The 16354-nt window shown below is 33.8% G+C and overlaps 3 protein-coding genes across 3 annotated transcripts; 1 reads left to right on the forward strand and 2 right to left on the reverse strand.

Moving 5' to 3' along the window:
- Positions 1-4307: 4307 nt before the first annotated feature.
- Positions 4308-9168, reverse strand: LOC106104582. The gene is made up of 4 exons (XM_013284658.1): positions 8934-9168; positions 7856-7943; positions 6528-6672; positions 4308-4691 (listed from the first exon to the last, which is right to left on the reverse strand). The coding sequence occupies exons 1-4, from the start codon at positions 9031-9033 to the stop codon at positions 4329-4331; spliced, it is 696 nt and encodes a 231-aa protein (XP_013140112.1). The 5' UTR covers positions 9034-9168; the 3' UTR covers positions 4308-4328.
- A 2267-nt stretch (positions 9169-11435) lies between these two features.
- On the forward strand, positions 11436-13531 carry LOC106104666 (glucose-fructose oxidoreductase domain-containing protein 2). Its single transcript, XM_013284788.1, has one exon. It carries the CDS (start codon positions 11638-11640, stop codon positions 12838-12840), a length of 1203 nt encoding a protein of 400 aa, XP_013140242.1. The 5' UTR covers positions 11436-11637; the 3' UTR covers positions 12841-13531.
- Positions 13532-14027: 496 nt separating this feature from the next.
- LOC106104667 (10 kDa heat shock protein, mitochondrial-like) lies at positions 14028-14634 on the reverse strand. The gene has a single exon (XM_013284789.1). The coding sequence runs from the start codon at positions 14479-14481 to the stop codon at positions 14170-14172; it is 312 nt and encodes a 103-aa protein (XP_013140243.1). The 5' UTR covers positions 14482-14634; the 3' UTR covers positions 14028-14169.
- Between the last annotated feature and the right edge of the window lie 1720 nt (positions 14635-16354).

Here is a 16354-nt window from a genome sequence, read left to right on the forward strand (position 1 = left end):
TTTCTAAATTACATTTTGTAAGTATTGTAAATGACAGCAGTAAGCAAAATAATCCCAAAATAGGCCTTAGGACGTATTTTTTTCTCTTCACTTTTGTCCTCTAAATTCAATATAGAGTATGCGTAATATGTCTAACTGAATTTTTAAATATGGAACAAAGAAATAGTAACTTCATGCTTTTCTTTGTATCAAACACAATTTACTAAATAACTCTAAACAAACAGAAAGGAATTTCATTAAACTATAACTGTCAATATTTAATAATTATGTAGTGTCTCTTATTTAACACAATAAATATGCAATTTAGTTTTAGTGATGGTTTGCTTTGTATCATAACTTCGATCAATAATGAACTAGACGAGTCAGTAACTAGTTAACCAACAGAAAATGTATGAAAACAGTCGCAGAAATATAGAGAAATGAAATCATAGAGAACTTTATAATCTGTACTAATGTTATAAAGAGGAAAACTTTGTTTGATTGTAATGAATAAGCTTAAAAACTACTTTGCCGATTTAAAAAATTCTTTTGCCTTTAGAATGGTCATATGTGAGTAAAATAGGATATATTTTTTCATTTCTTTATTATGATTTTTAAATTTCACGCGGACGGAGTCGCGGGCAAAAGCTAGTATAAAGTAAACTTAGCTACATTTTTGTATCTTTTTATAGTTTTAAATGTTTAATCAAATGGTTGTATTGGGATGCTTATAAATAACGGTTTTCAAGAATTTCATCCAATTCAAATTTCATCAAAGAAACATTTTAACAAAATTCGTTGAATCTCTGTCTCCTGAACTAATTATAACAGCTGTGAATTAGGAGGTAGGACCTTCTCTTATCTATTATCATATGAAGAGAAGTTTCTAGAAACTTTTCTTGCACTACTATTAAACTACTGCTCATCATCATTCACTTTCCCTTATCCCTTATGGAGGGTCAGCACAGTATGTGCTGCTCTTCCATACATCTCTATCAGCCGTCATATCTGAATCCACTCCTTTCTTAAGCATATCCTCTTTCACACAATCCATCCATACTTTCTTCGGTCTTCCTCTTCCTTTGTAGCCATCCACATTCAATCTTAACACTTTCTGGTTTATGTCCCCATCGGTTCGTCGCATAACATGTCCATACCACGCTAACCTTTTGCTTCTCGATTTCACCACTGGCGCTACTTTCAAACTTCCCCTAATGTATCTTAACTTTATCCATTCTTGTCACACCACATATCCATCTTAACATCGAGTATGTTATTATTATTAAACTTTTAAACTACTGATATACTATTAAATATTTTTCACGTTATTTGTGTCTGTTGCTAGTAATTGTTGATCGAAGATTATTTTGTACACGCATGAATGAATTGTAGCTTAAATATAAGTTAATTTATAAGAAGCTAGGAAACTACCAAAAACATGGTAGATAATATTTTATTATAATGTATACTGGATATTAAATTACAGGATTTCGGAAATATAAGATTGAAAAATGGCACTTTTTCTTATCTGTGAATGATATTTATAAATAAGTGAGATATTTTTCGCCTTAAGAATTTTTTTTTTTAGCTAAACGTGATTTATTACAGAAATTATAAAAAAACCTATCACTGTCCGTGTTAAAACCAAACACATTATCTGTATACGTATAATAAAATTGGAGTGTCTGTCTGTAATATCAAAAGAAAAATTCCAGATTTTGTTAAGATGATGTGTTTGTGTTGCCGGTAACGAAAATCGCATTTAATATATATTGTCTGTCTGTTTGTCCGCAAGCCGCGTTTGTTCCGGGTAATAAACGGCTGGGGCGATTTCGTCCGAACATACTCTGAATGGTAGCTGACATAGACAGGCATATTATAGGCTATTTTTTATCTTAATATTGCGCAGACGAAGTCGCGGGCAACAGCTAGTTTAACAATAAATTGCAACGTATTGAATACGATCAAAGTTCTCTAAACAAACGCGATTTCTACCATCAATCTTGTATTCATCTCTTAGCAATAAACGAAGTATATACACATTTTTTTTACCAATATTACCATACAGTTTTTTTACATTTTGTAATCGATTTTTTTTTTCGATTAATTTGATTAGATTTATCGATATCGATATAATTTATCAATCACTCGTAGGAAAATGTGTCATTAGGGCGGAATGAATTTGATTCGTCTGTCTGTATGTGTGAGTAAAATCAAACGATTTAGTATTAGAATAAAATTATTTCATTTTAATTTCAGTAATGCAGACACGATAGTCTACGCCAGTGATTCTCAACCTTTTTTTTTGTTGCGGCCCATATTTAACGATTTCAAAATTTGGCGGCACACAAGGAAAAAGATAAAAAATATTTACTTACAACACACTGCATAAGTAGTTTATGACAAAAATATGCAAAATTTGGCGGCACACAAAAGTGCAGCACAGTTGTTGAAAATCACTGGTCTATGCTATTGTCCAAACCTGAAGCGAATGTACAGCAAAATGCTATTTTAGCTATAATTTTATAAACTTAGTTTAATAAACAGTGTAATATTCGATTATTCACAAAAATCAATTTACGTTTCCTATGGTGTGTACAAGTATGTTTTTTTTCTTTTATACCTAAGTATAATACTGCCACATTAGAAAGTCAATAAAAATAAGTTCACAATTATCACCATTGCTTTAGTTTTTAATTATAAGTGTAATTAATTATTTAAATCAAATTTTACCAAAACGTTGCCTCGCTTAAGTTTAATTATAATTTGTTGTAAATAAACGAAAGAATGACTTTTTAGTGTGCTCTGGCATAATACATACCTACAATTTGATATTTATATATGCGTAATAAAGTTTTCAACAGCTGTTTCTATATTTTATTCAAAACCTCAAAAGTAGAATCTTCAAACGACACACTACAGTCTGAAAATTTAAAAATGGATAACTCAGTTTTGTAAGTTTTAGACTTATGGGGCGTTAACGTCGCTTCGCGACAAAGCCCCTGTAAAAATAAATAAATGACAAAATTAAAAATGTCAATTTAATAAAATTCAATGGAAATTAGAAAACATCAACACGTGTCACTGGCTGGTGATGTCATTTCTCATCTATACTAATATAATAAAGCGTAAACACACACTTCTTTGTTGCCTAAGATGTCAGCAATCACAGCATATTTTTGAATAATCCTTTTTTTTATAAAAAGCCCTACACTTACGTCACGCTTTAGACTACATATTTTCACGCTATCAAACTTAGGGGTAAATATTTTGGATAAAAACCCTAATGTGGGAAAGAGACCACAATTTGCTGCCAACATCAAGGAAGCAAGGTTGTCATCATGTCGTGTCATTTTAACATTTGCAATTGATAATTTGACAAATGTAAACAATAAAATAAATATTTTATAACTTCATTCGGATGAAATCGCACGGGAACAGCTAGTCTACTAATAAAATTGGGGTATCTGAATGTTTTCATAAGAAAAATTCCAGATTTTGGGAAGATTCGTATTTGCGATGCTGGTAATCAAAATCCCATTTAATTTTATTTGTCTGTCTGCGTAAGAGTTTGTTCCGCGTAATCTCCGAAACGGTGGACCAATTTTGACCAGACTGTCATCGGAGAGTAGCTGACATAGACGGGCATATTACAGGCTACTTTTTTATATTAATATTGCGTAGACGAAGTCACGGTCAACAGTTAGTCTTTGATATAATTATAAGTTAATGATTAAACGTGGCCGTTAGTCTTCTATTAGAGTCTTCTAAAGCTATAAATGTTTAAAAAAGATAGATTTAATAGAATTTGACTGCACAGTGTAGTAAATTTGATATTGTAAATTTTACAGTCAGAAATATAAATAAGATTAATCATTTTAAGTGTGCCGTTGACTTTTAGCACGTTATTTTTTGTTGGCAAATATGTTTGTTTTGTCAGATTCCGCGGAGTGTCAAAGCGGTTCTCGACTTTGTCAAACGATCCGGTTACCGACCGACACTCACATTGAACGGAGTTTAAAATCTTTCACATCTTATTTTACACAAACATATGAGATGCAACTTTCTTAAAACCTACATCAAAGAGGCGTGTAATTAAATAAAGGTACTTTTGGCTCTATTTCTTGTATTTTTTTCATATTTTCAAGATATAAAACTGCTTTTGGACTCTTAGGCTATATGCAGAGAGGGATTTCTGGATTCCGCCACTCAAGGTTATGTTAAACCAGTCGACCATAAACCGGTAATTTTGAAAAAAAAAACACAAATAGGTCAGTAAAATATTTATTAATATATCCTTTGGAATTACAATGGCCGTGTTAGTAAAACTATATATAATCTGTTCTCAATTACGCGTTATTCATAAGAGTATCACAATTATGCGAATTTCTCATTTCGTAATAACTTTCTTTATATCCGTAATTACAATATTGCATCGTGGTCGTTGAAGGTTCATTTACTTCGTCGTAACATCTTTCTTCGTAACCTCTTTCGTCGTAACCTCTTTCGTCATAACCTCTTTCGTCGTAGTCATTCTCTGAGTAATCTTGATTATAGTTATCATTATTAACGTTAGTAAGATTCTCCTGAACTTGCAGGTTATTATTTCGATGACTATCGCCGGCTCCGTCGTTAGACTGTGTATTTATACTCCATCTTTGTGATATAGCACAACTTAGAGTGCCACCATGTTGAAATGCAAATGGCCACGCCTGTTGAAAGAAAATACAATTAACAAAAAAGTGAATAAAAACTGTATTAATACTAATATAATGAGGAAATATTTGTATTTCTGTTTGTAAAGAATATACTAAAAATTACTAGGCGGATATTTAAAATTCATTCCCCATTCGCAAGCACCACCACTGTGATTCATAGGCAATATATTACTTGATTTTGTAATTCCGCGCGGGGAAAGTTGCAAGCAACAGCTAGCACAAAATGGTTACCCTTTTTACCTACTTCTTTATCGTTCTTTTATCTCATCACAAGTAAAATATCCTGATAATATTCCTAAATAAAATAAAAGTAAAACAGATTAGGTATGTCAAAATTGCCTAAGTTTTGTTATTGATTAGGAAGACCGCCCACAATGATTTTTTTTACCGCAGATTCTGAACAAGCAATTATGTTCTTGACCTATGTTTATGTTATCAGAAAACATTTTGAATATCCCAATATTGTGACCACCCATGTGCCCTAAAAAAACACATACACATCACATAAAGTTTTATGTGTGTAGATTTGAATATATAAAATCTAGTTCTATGAACCAGTAGACTTTTTTAAGTTACCTTTTTTAAAAAACAAACAAATTAAGATATCTGAAAATGATATTGTCGAAGTGAATTTGTCATGATTTTATTTAATAAGAGAAGGATAACGTTTGCATTTAACATTACAGCCTACGCACTGAGCTCTTAATTAAACATTAAAACAAAGGAATCGTGGAAACAATAAACCGGAGCATCTCTTTAACGTCCGGGGATAAATTTTATTTATACACACTCAACAGCTGCAAACTTTTGGTCAACGCGCGCTTCGGCAGTAAAACCGGTGCTGTTTATTGTTGTAACCTTTTTGTTTCTATCGCTTTAGCGCACTGATGACTTTTGTTTATTAAAGATCCAGAAACGCTTAGGCGAAGTATGCTCTTGCATAATTCCGACAAAAAAGGATTACTTTTTTGCGAACGGTCATAGAACACACACGATGACGGATAAAAAATAACCAAAAAGTTTAGTAACCAAAAGTCTAAATTTACATTGATTTAAGTTATTGAAACGAGGCCTTGATCTTTGTTTTTCTCAGGGACGTTCACATATTTTTGTAACTATATAAGTTTCGTCAGTTAATTTGGTAAATTGATAACTCGAGTGCCTCAAAACAAGAGACAACTTTACAACACCTATGAGTAATACTTGTGAGTAGCCTTTTAAATTCTTCTTAAAAGATGCTAAATATAATATAGAATCAAATATAATATATGTTGCACATTCAAAAAGGAAAGAATCGTCTATAGCAAGTTCAGTTTTTAACTCGTACTAATCCTGTGCCATAGATCACAAAGTCGGGCCTTCGCGGAACGTGGCTTCTAATCCGTCGACGACAGCATTTAGTCGTGGCGTTTGGCAAATGTCCTGAGCGGGCTCGTGCCTAACCCAAAGTATTAAGGGGATGACAAGTGTGACAGGTGATAAATTTGTGAGCAATTATCTTAACCGCGCCCGTGGGCGTTACCGACAATGTGTCAGCGGTCTCATGTTTTTCTGTTTGTGTTAATAACGTCGCGATTGATCTCTTACTTTTTTCTCTGCATGATTTTTTTTTGGTGAAGTTACGAGTAACATACATTCTATAGAATTGTAAATGAAACTTTGAAGGTATTTGTTAAAATGGCTGAGCTTACTAAGATCTTTACGTTTTTTATATTTAGAAAGAAAATCGGGACTGGTTTAATAAGAAAGTGTTGTACAGTAGTAATGAATCTAGTGTTAAATTAAGTAGTTTATTTCTCTCTTCTTTCTATATATATTAGTTGTACTAACCAGGCTGAGTGGGTGCGGCGGCGCGTGCGCAGAGCGCGGCGCGAGCAACGCGCGTAAGTGCGCGATGTACGAGGCAGCTAGACGAAGCGTATCCAACTTTGATAGCTTCGTGTCCGCAGGCACCCACGGCAACGTCGTCTTTAACCTGTAACCATCAATAACATGAATCATACTTTTACATTACGATGCTAACTACAAGACGAGGCTACGGAACACTGATGGGAAGTCTTTTTAAATGCTTGGCTATAAGTCTCCCATTGCTAACTGGGTCAGTGTCTATTGTAGAAAGAAGGTTGGCGTCCTTTAGAAGAAATTTAGGAAGGCCCATTTCTGATGATTCAAATGGTTCCAAGCAACTTTTCTTTTCTATCTCGGTTACTTTTCTTCGTTAGTATTAGCAATAAAGTCATGGACAATAATCGGTAACTATTGATTGACAGACCGATGATAAACTTGCTCGATTTAAAAATTCTTACATTGGTTTCCATAAAAATTGACAACCAATGACTATTACTAACTCTTTTCTAGAATGATTTTTAGACTAGTGATTCTACCTTTGTAACTCACAGAACGGCGTCATAGCCGGACACGGAGCGTACAGACCGGCCTAGAATAACAAAGTATAGACGGATATGGAACCAGCTGTACGATGTTTCTCTCAGAACGCACTCCGATTTATAAACGATTGTAATATTAAATACTTAGGTAAATACATTATTTATCTCTATTTCAGTACCCTGAAAGTCTAAAATAATTTGGCGCCAGATTATCTTTAATTCCACTATTATTAGAGCGTCGGTGGCTCAGTGGTTTAAGCACTTGACTTGTAATCTACAGTTCTTGGGTTCGAATCCCGCCATGTACCAATGTGATTTTCGATTTTTTCGAATTTTCATATGTACATAATTTACCCGTCGTTCTTACGGTGAAGGAAAACATCGCAACCTGCACATATCGGCGAAGAAATTCAAAGATATATGTGAAGTCAACCAACCCGCTGGGCCAGCGTGGTTGACTATGGCCTAGTCACCCTTACTTTAGGGTGGGCTCCGAGCCCCTCGGTGGGGACGTATAGTGAGCTGGTGATGATGATTATTAATTAATAATCCTAGTAATTTAAAAAGGTCGAATAAAGAGAAAATCTCACTAAAGTGAGTGACATTTTCTAAATTGTTAACTCGAGGCTTCGAGCGTGAGTGATAAAACCAACATTCCTAAAATAATTTGCGGAACTAAGTTCCTTATTTCATTCTCAGATGGTTTAAAAGTATATTAAGTTAATAATAAAAATGATGAATAGAATATAGCATATATAAATATAGCAATACCTGCAAAATGCTTTAGAGAGGACTCTCATTCTGGCCCGTTCCCGGGCGTTAGCCGCGTTCCTATGTTGAGGCTCGTGTGAACTCCGTCCTGTATATTTTTTATATTAATATTTAAACACTGGTTTTTGCCCGCGTCGAATTAAAAAGAAAACAATGGTACTGGTAATAACACATCTATGCCAAATTTCATTCAAATCCGTTTGGCAGTTTAGGCTACAAACTCTAACAAACATCCATCACAAATGGACGACATTCCGTATCAAATAGCCGAATGTCGCCCAAAAAAAGGATCAGTGATACACTCCACACCTTTTTGATCTAATTAGGTTAAAAAAAAACATCCATCCATCCCAACTTTCGCATTTGTATTATTAGTAAGATTAAGTAAATAGACAGCATTTAATAGATTAACAGCCTTACAAATAAACGCGGTATAAAGTTAGTCTTAGGATTAAACTAAGTTTAGGCAAAAATTTTACTAATATTTGTAAGGCCGTATGTCTTAAAGGAACGGTCGTTTCATTGTGCTATGTAGACTAATTTTAAACAGTAAACTCTGTAATGTCAGGGTGCAGTCAGTCGGCTTGTTGCTTATCAATTAACTAATTATTAATTTAATTTCGACAATACTTTAATTTAAGCAAGAACGACTTGATTAAATAGATACTAGATGTTAGCTGTCGCCCGTGACTCCGTCTGTGTGGAATTTAATAAAAAATGGGGAACCTGGGTGTTCTTCCAGCCTAAGCTCTAATTCTATGTTAAATTTATTGGAAATCGGTTCACTCGTTTTATAACAAACATCCATCGACCGATGTAACTAATTTTTCATTTATAATATTAGTAAAATATGTGATTTTCCAATTCAACATTTTTAAATCGTTTTGTTTTCATACTATCTCCGGATAGTTTACCCATGTCAGAAAATTGTTTTCATTTGAAATTAATTAAAAAAATATATATATATATATATATATATATATATATATTATACTAAAACGAATTATAGTTATTTTTTTATTTAAATTTAACTCTTAAATTTAGTACTTTAGTAAGTAAATTAAGATTAATTTATTACCAGAGCTAGATTGCGTATCGTCGAACAAGAAATCATCATCATCTTGTTCATCAGACCTTTTGTCAACGGGTGGTGATCTATTGACGCGTTTTCTAGGCATTGCACTGCACTTTAACTTTCCACTTCACTGTCCATATCAAACCGGCTATTACCGGAGGGTTGTTTGCCCTCTTGTCTGTCTGTACGACGTCTATCATTTGGGCTGCGCGCGCGCAAGGCGGGCGGCGTAAGTTGGGCGGCGCTACGAAACGCCCCACCCGGATTACAGAATTATCCCTCCGCAAATGAGATTCGTGCTCAGATTTATAAGGCTTTATCCATTTTGTTTGTTTAACAAATCTTTTAGACGAATATTTGAACAGGCAATACAGATAGGTAAATATTTGATTTTTTTTAATTATGATTGTGTAAGATTATTTTTTAAATGTTGTAACACTCAACAAAAATTGAATTAAACTCATGCTTATCCATTAATTAAATTAAAAAAAACTGTGTTCTAGTCAATTTTATTTCATTTGAAGAATTTACTTCGTTGCACAAATTGCAATTAAAAAACGTGTCTGAGATGTTTTTTTTCCTTCAATAGATGAGAAGCAATTAGGGATGTCAGGATGAAACAAAAAGACTGACAGCTCGGGTCGCGCTTCCGTTGTCATTTAATATTTTATTTATCTGTGGCACTACACGTGCTATGCACTCACAAACTTACACCCACTCGGTTATTATATTATATTATACTTTCGCCCGCGACTTCGTCCCTGAGGAATAAATAACTTAGTAGCCTATGTGTTCTTTCAGACCAATAAGATGTCTTTATACTTAGGTAAGGAAACTTCTCAGCTACGAAATAGCCAAAACATGACAAAACTTCACATCTAAGTAGGATTGTTATTTTATGTAAAGTAATGTTGTAAAGAGGAAATATTTGTAGTTTTGGATATATTGAAATAACTCAAAAACTACTGGACCGATAACAAAAATGTTTTCTCCATTAAAAAGCTACGATATCAATGAGAAACGTAAGCTATATTTTATTATTAATATTATTTTAATTTCCCGCAGACGAAGTCACGAGTAACAGCTATTTGTTGCATTTACATTAATTTTGTATTTCATGTTATTGCTACGTTATCATTACATGATATGTAAGCTTAGTTTTAACAAATTGCCACAAATATACATTATTATTTTAGAAAAATTAAGCAAATATTAATATATTTCATGTCAGCTAAACTTTTGTTTGAACTCGCTTGCGCCTAATTGTGGAAGTGATCAACTGCGGCGGATCCCAACCATGAGGTATCGGAGAGATTGCTGCAAATAGGATACGTTTAGGGTTGCCACAACTTTCTTAGAATTTTAATAGCCTATGTTGAAATCGGTCCTGTAGTTTTTGACTTCAATACATACAAAAATACAAGACTTTCCTGTTTTTAATATGACTAATTAATGTGTTGCGATTGCAACCAGATCTTCCAATGTTAGTGACAAACATTGAAAATGACCGAAAGTAAACCTGAAGGCTTTTTTATGTTTTATTTTTATGTATAACCTGACAGTATATCATTGTATCAGATACTATAAAAATAATTCTGCAATGGTACTTTAACCAAGTATAAAAATTGAGACAAAGGCTCTTGAAAAGCATTGTGTTTGCTATATAATTCTTATTTATAATGTTCAACTAGCTGATTATTTTAGTGTATTAATTATTGTGACAGCCCTATCTCATCCAGGTGGCGAATATCACCGCGTTCAGTTTAGCCGCTGACGAAGAGCTTCGTTTTAAGCGCCATCTACTGTGACTTACGGCATGGTGCCGGTTGTTTTCTCAACAAATATTATTCTTTTTCCCACTTACACGAATTCCATATTGAAAATAACTAATCTTTACGTAAGTAGTCATAATGATATTTATTTTGAGCTATTCATATACAATTTAATCTAGTACTGTACTTAATGTTACAAATTCCAAAACTACGATTTTGATTGATGAAATAACAACAAGCCATTGACTAATTTTACGATCTAGGACTACCTATTTTAAAAATTCATAATCATATCTCAAAACTTGATAGAAAAATAAAAAGAATTGCACGAAAATAATATTGGGTTGTGAATTGACATGATATTCCAGGAAACACAAATAAAAAAGGATGCGAAAGGAGGAGAGTACATTGGCAAAGACATTCACATTCGAAAAACGTTCGCATAGGAAATTACAAGAGCGAGGCCAGATAGTATATGTAGACTGATCTGGAAAGAACCGTACCAAACCAAGGCTCGCGAAGGCCTGTAGAACTAGAAGAAGAACGAGTATTGTCAGTTAGTAAAGTACATTAATCATAATGACTGTACTATTTAAAGATCATTTTTATTTACAACTAAATGAAGTGAAGCTCTGATATTTTTAAACTTCAGAAACAAAATAATTGAATCATTTCTGCATTTGTAGGTTTTTAAACGAATGTGTATTTCGAAACTCTGATCTGTCAAACTCACGTGTCATTGTCACTGTTACAGATTATATTTGTGTACATGAAACAATCGTGAAAATATTGATTATATCAATGTTATGAATTATATTCAAGTCACTAACATGTTTTGTAACGTTATCTAACAAACCAGCCTTCTTATGAAGATTCCGACTAGTTTCTAGGCGATCATAAAGTATCAATCCAATATTATGTTGTAAGTAGACAATATGCTTCCCGGAATAGGTGTATTTGGTACTGGATCAGTAGCTAAAGTACTAGTCCCTTTTCTAAGAGAAAAAGGATTTTCTGTGGAAGCGATATGGGGCACAACACTGCAAGAAGCCGAAGCAACTGCAAAGGAGCTAAAGATACCGTTTTTTACTAACAAAATTGATGACGTTTTGTTAAAGAAAAACGTCAACTTAGTTTTTATAGTTTGTGCGCCAAATCTTCATGCTCAGATCTCAGTAAAGGCTCTTGGTATCGGAAAACATGTTGTGTGTGACAAGCCTGCAGGGCTGTGCCAAGCTGAAGCTCTTAAAATGGTACGAGCCGCACAATACTACCCAACACTTATTTCAATTATAAACCATTCTTTACGATTCTTACCGGCTTTCAGCTATATGAGAAAGTCTATTGTAGATGGTTATTTAGGTAATCCAGAAGAGTTAACCCTAATTGATGTTCGTGTTCAAATGGGCTCTTTACTCAGTGACACTTATAACTGGTTGTGTGATGATACAATGGGTGGAGGAACTTTGACACTTGTTGGAAGTCATGTCATAGATCTGGTTACTTATTTGACAGGTCAGAAAGTTGTCAAAGTACATGGTGTTCTAAGAACATTTGTAGAAGAGACTGCTAAAGTAAATGGAATACGAAAAATCACCGCACCAGACTTTTGCACATTCCAATTGCAGATGGATAAAGGTTTATTAGTGACAGCAACATTGAATAACCACTTACCCGGTCCTTGCTTCAACCAAGAAATATATGTTTGTAGTAAAAAGGGATATTTGGTTGTAAGGGGTGGAGATTTACATGGGAAACTGCATAGAATCCATAAGACCATTCCTGAAGAAGAAAATAAGAGGGTACAAGATAAAGAAGAAGTAATATATGTTGATGTTGAAGACTTGAGTTGTACATCAAGTATTATTCCTAAACCGTATGTAAAAGGTTTGTGTAAAATGATAAGTGCTCTCAAAGAAGCATTTCTCCCTGTAAAGGAGCAAATGGATTGGATTAAAGAACCGGTGAGGGCAGCAGCTACATTTGAAGATGGTCAAAGAGTGCAAGCCACTATGGAAGCATTGAGAAAGTCTAGCGAGGATGGTTGTTGGACCACTGTGCAACTTTTGACAGAACCACCTGATCCAAACCCTGCATTATCAGCTGCTGTCAGACGTACTGCAATATCTTTACAGTAATTTGTTCTCAACATATTTTTACTTAATTATTCCGTAATTTACTTTAAATACTTTTATTGGATTTATAGCCTGACTAAAGTATTTTTTATCTTTATCCATAACTTAGTTATTTAGACACTGAGATTATTTACGAGCTATTAAAAAAAAGTTTAGAGGTACCTACATATTTGTTATGAAGGCACACAAGTTTCACATTCTTTAAATATGGCTAAAAAGACACATTACTCTCAATATTTGAGTTAATTCTTTCAAATGAATAAAGTTTGTATTATGAAGTATTTTAACACAGTATTCGTTTTTCAATATGTACCTATAGTTTGCCATAAAGAAAATAATTGTATTTTGAAATGTATTTTATTTTAATGAAAAATATTGCATTATTGATAAACTTATGTTAAGAATAAGAAGTATTTTACAGATCTGTTGAATAAATTAAAATAAGTGTATATGTATATGCATTCTAAGTTATATATGTTGCTTGCTTTATCTACCAGTAATATAAATTGTTAAAAAATTTGCTTGCCATGTAATTTAAAACATTTCAGATGAAAATTATTGTTTTTAAACTAACATTTTTTATATGCACAGTAACAAACAGAACCTTTAATGAAAAATATTTCACCAACATGAATGGCCATTAAACCATAGATGTGTTAAGATGATGCAACAATTATAAAAACTTATGCTTGTGTTCTGCAGTTTTAATTTCAAAGTCAATTTAAATGTTTTTACCTTATAACATAGGCAAAACAATGTTTTAAGTTTTACACCTAAAGATGATTACTTCTATGTTCTGTATACTTGTAATCTATGAATATAGACTGGCTTCCTCCACCTGTCTTTTAGAAATTGATCTATGAATAACACAATTCTCATTCAGAAGATGAAAGCAAAGCAACAAGATTACCAAACTATTGGTATAATTTATTACTCTAATGCGTCGCCTGACATCTTACAAAGTGAATTCAAGACATCTATGTAATAAAACATGTAAATTAGCTGATAAAAATAGCTTACACTTTTTTATTTTGCCAGTCATTAATAAAACTGCCACAAAATCCAACAAATACAAATTACAATTTCAGAAAAATATATTTTACGTAACAAAGTACAACTTTGAGGTTATGTTCACTTGATAATGAACCGGATAAGGGTAATTTATTGGGGACTGTAAATGATAAACAACATTTATAACAATATTATAATAAATGGAAATAACATAACTTTATACCCCACAGCAGCGGCAATTACACAATCACATTGACATACATAACTACTTCTAAAGTCTGAACCAATTCGAATCCCGCAAAACTAAAACTAGCACTAAAATTAATTCTGAATCTTTGCTAAAATATCCGATTCCCTGAAGAGGTGATACTCCTTATCATCATTATCAAGGGAGACTTTGGTGCCGCCGTATTCTGGAAGAAGAACTTTATCTCCAACCTTCACTAGTACGGGAATGAACTCGCCATTTTCCTTTCTTGCTCCAGGGCCAACTGCAATTACTTCACCATGTAGCACCTTGGATTGAGCCTTTTCTGGAATAACGATTCCTCCAGCAGTTTTGGTTATAGCTTCAGCTCGTTTAATTAAAACTCTGTCGAGCAGGGGAATTAGGTTTTTTAACGCGTTTGCCATTATTTTCTCTTTTTAGATAAACAACTGCGTAACGACAGATTGAAAATAAGTCCGACGTTCAAGAAACTCCTTTCGTACAGTCTAGAATATTCGTAATTCAAATTTCGACGATGCCGGGAGATGAAATTGGCGAACAAAATCCATGCGTTATCTGTGTTGCCATTTTGTACCTGAGAAGTGTAGAAATATAATGTACCAGTTTCGATTTTTTTCAAAAGATATTGATGTAACTTAATTAAACAATAATTCTAGGAAGGCATATAAAAACTACATTTTCTACATCAAAATTATTTTTAAATAAAATTAAGGTACCGATGTTGCGACATCTAGCGTTGAGTAGTTTTGATTTTAAAATTGGAGATTTTTAAATACATGATAATAGATGGCGTTACTTTTACAGATTTCCGTACAAAATGGTAATTAAAAATGTAATCTACCAGAACAATTACAATATTATCAACACTCAATTTTGTAATGTATTATAGACTTGTTGTCAGAAATTATCACTATAAGACTTTATTGTGCAATAAGCAGATCTATGAGGGCCCTTCTGCCTAGTCATGGGCAGTAGTCCAGCTGTGCTTGAAAACTATGCCACTTGGAACTGGAGATTCAATTAGTACAACAATAATTCCTACTGCTTTTGGTATTTAATAATACCTACTGATCACACAGAAAAATTAGAAAAGCAAATACTTTTACAGTTTGAATAAAAACGCAGTATCTATTTAGGAATGTTTTGGCAGTTGTATGGTATTCCTTTTAGGTTTGTCTGCAGCAAGCACGCGGAATACTCGACGCTGTGACCGCCGGAGGAATGCGATTGGCGCCAGCCAGTCTCGGGCACACCTGCGTCTGCGCAGCGCGAACAATGCGAATTGCGAACACGCACGCCGCCCACTAGCGCCAAATCACGTTCATTTTGTTACTAGAGGGTACATCATGGTTTCATGCAGCGCTTTATATTTCAATATAAAATGTATAAGCGTAGAGAGAATAGAAATATGCCAGAAAACTGAGATATTGCACATATATATTTGGCAATGAATCCCCAAAACCTCAATAATATATTAAGAATGTAATTATTTATTCTACCTAATTAGTTGTATGGTTCGTTTAAGTGGAATATACGGTTTCTTTATAATCGTTTATTGTTATTTCGTTAATACTTATTGATATAACGAGTACAGCTCTTTAGATTGGCATATGCAAAGTTAAAATATATGCATTCAGCGATATAATTGGCTATCAACATATGGGCGTCGGTCCAAACGTCCCAGCCACATCACTCGAGGGATGTTACGCCATTATTTCTTTCATCAATCTACTGACAGACCATGTTTATCGATTTAAATACATTCTATGTTTTCTATATTCATGAGTCCGAGCTTTACTACGGCTATAATAGTAAGACATTAAAGTGGTAATAATCGTAGCAAGAATTTACCCTTACTGCTAAATTCATAGTCAATCACGTTTAGTGCGTCCTTTAGGATAGATTAAGCACGAGTTTCTGAACTAAAGTACTATCTTTTAACATATTTTAAGCACTAATATAGGCACTTTACAGTGGTAGTGCCCGCTTTAACATCTTAGCACGAATGGGCCGGCACGCCCGGTGTTATACCACGACCACACAGAAGACAGGCGTGAACTGGAAGCAATTCCGTGTTTCGTCTGATGAGTGTGGTGCCGGAGGCCTAATTTAAGTTCCTTTCTCTCTACCATCCTTTTCTTATAAGCAGAGGATGGGAAGGGAAGTGGATTTGACGGTGGAGGAGATGCATAGGAAGGGGCAATCCTCTTTATGTGCGTCTCCTCCTCCGTCGAATAAAGGTAGGCAACGCATCTGCGATCGCGGATGTCTATGGGC

The sequence above is a fragment of the Papilio polytes genome, unplaced genomic scaffold (assembly GCF_000836215.1).
Source record: "Papilio polytes unplaced genomic scaffold, Ppol_1.0 DF823510.1, whole genome shotgun sequence".
Taxonomy (NCBI): domain Eukaryota; kingdom Metazoa; phylum Arthropoda; class Insecta; order Lepidoptera; family Papilionidae; genus Papilio; species Papilio polytes.

Bases quoted from the DNA above. Each gene is read 5' to 3' on its own strand.
- LOC106104582 (XM_013284658.1), bottom strand. From the start codon at position 9,033: ATGCCTAGAAAACGCGTCAATAGATCACCACCCGTTGACAAAAGGTCT. The intron at 6,673-7,855 runs GTATTGCTATAT...TGATGGTTACAG, and splicing joins CTCTCTAAAGCATTTTGCAG to GTTAAAGACGACGTTGCCGT. The intron at 4,692-6,527 runs GTTAGTACAACT...TTCTTTCAACAG, and splicing joins CGCCGCACCCACTCAGCCTG to GCGTGGCCATTTGCATTTCA.
- LOC106104666 (XM_013284788.1), top strand. From the start codon at position 11,638: ATGCTTCCCGGAATAGGTGTATTTGGTACTGGATCAGTAGCTAAAGTA.
- LOC106104667 (XM_013284789.1), bottom strand. From the start codon at position 14,481: ATGGCAAACGCGTTAAAAAACCTAATTCCCCTGCTCGACAGAGTTTTA.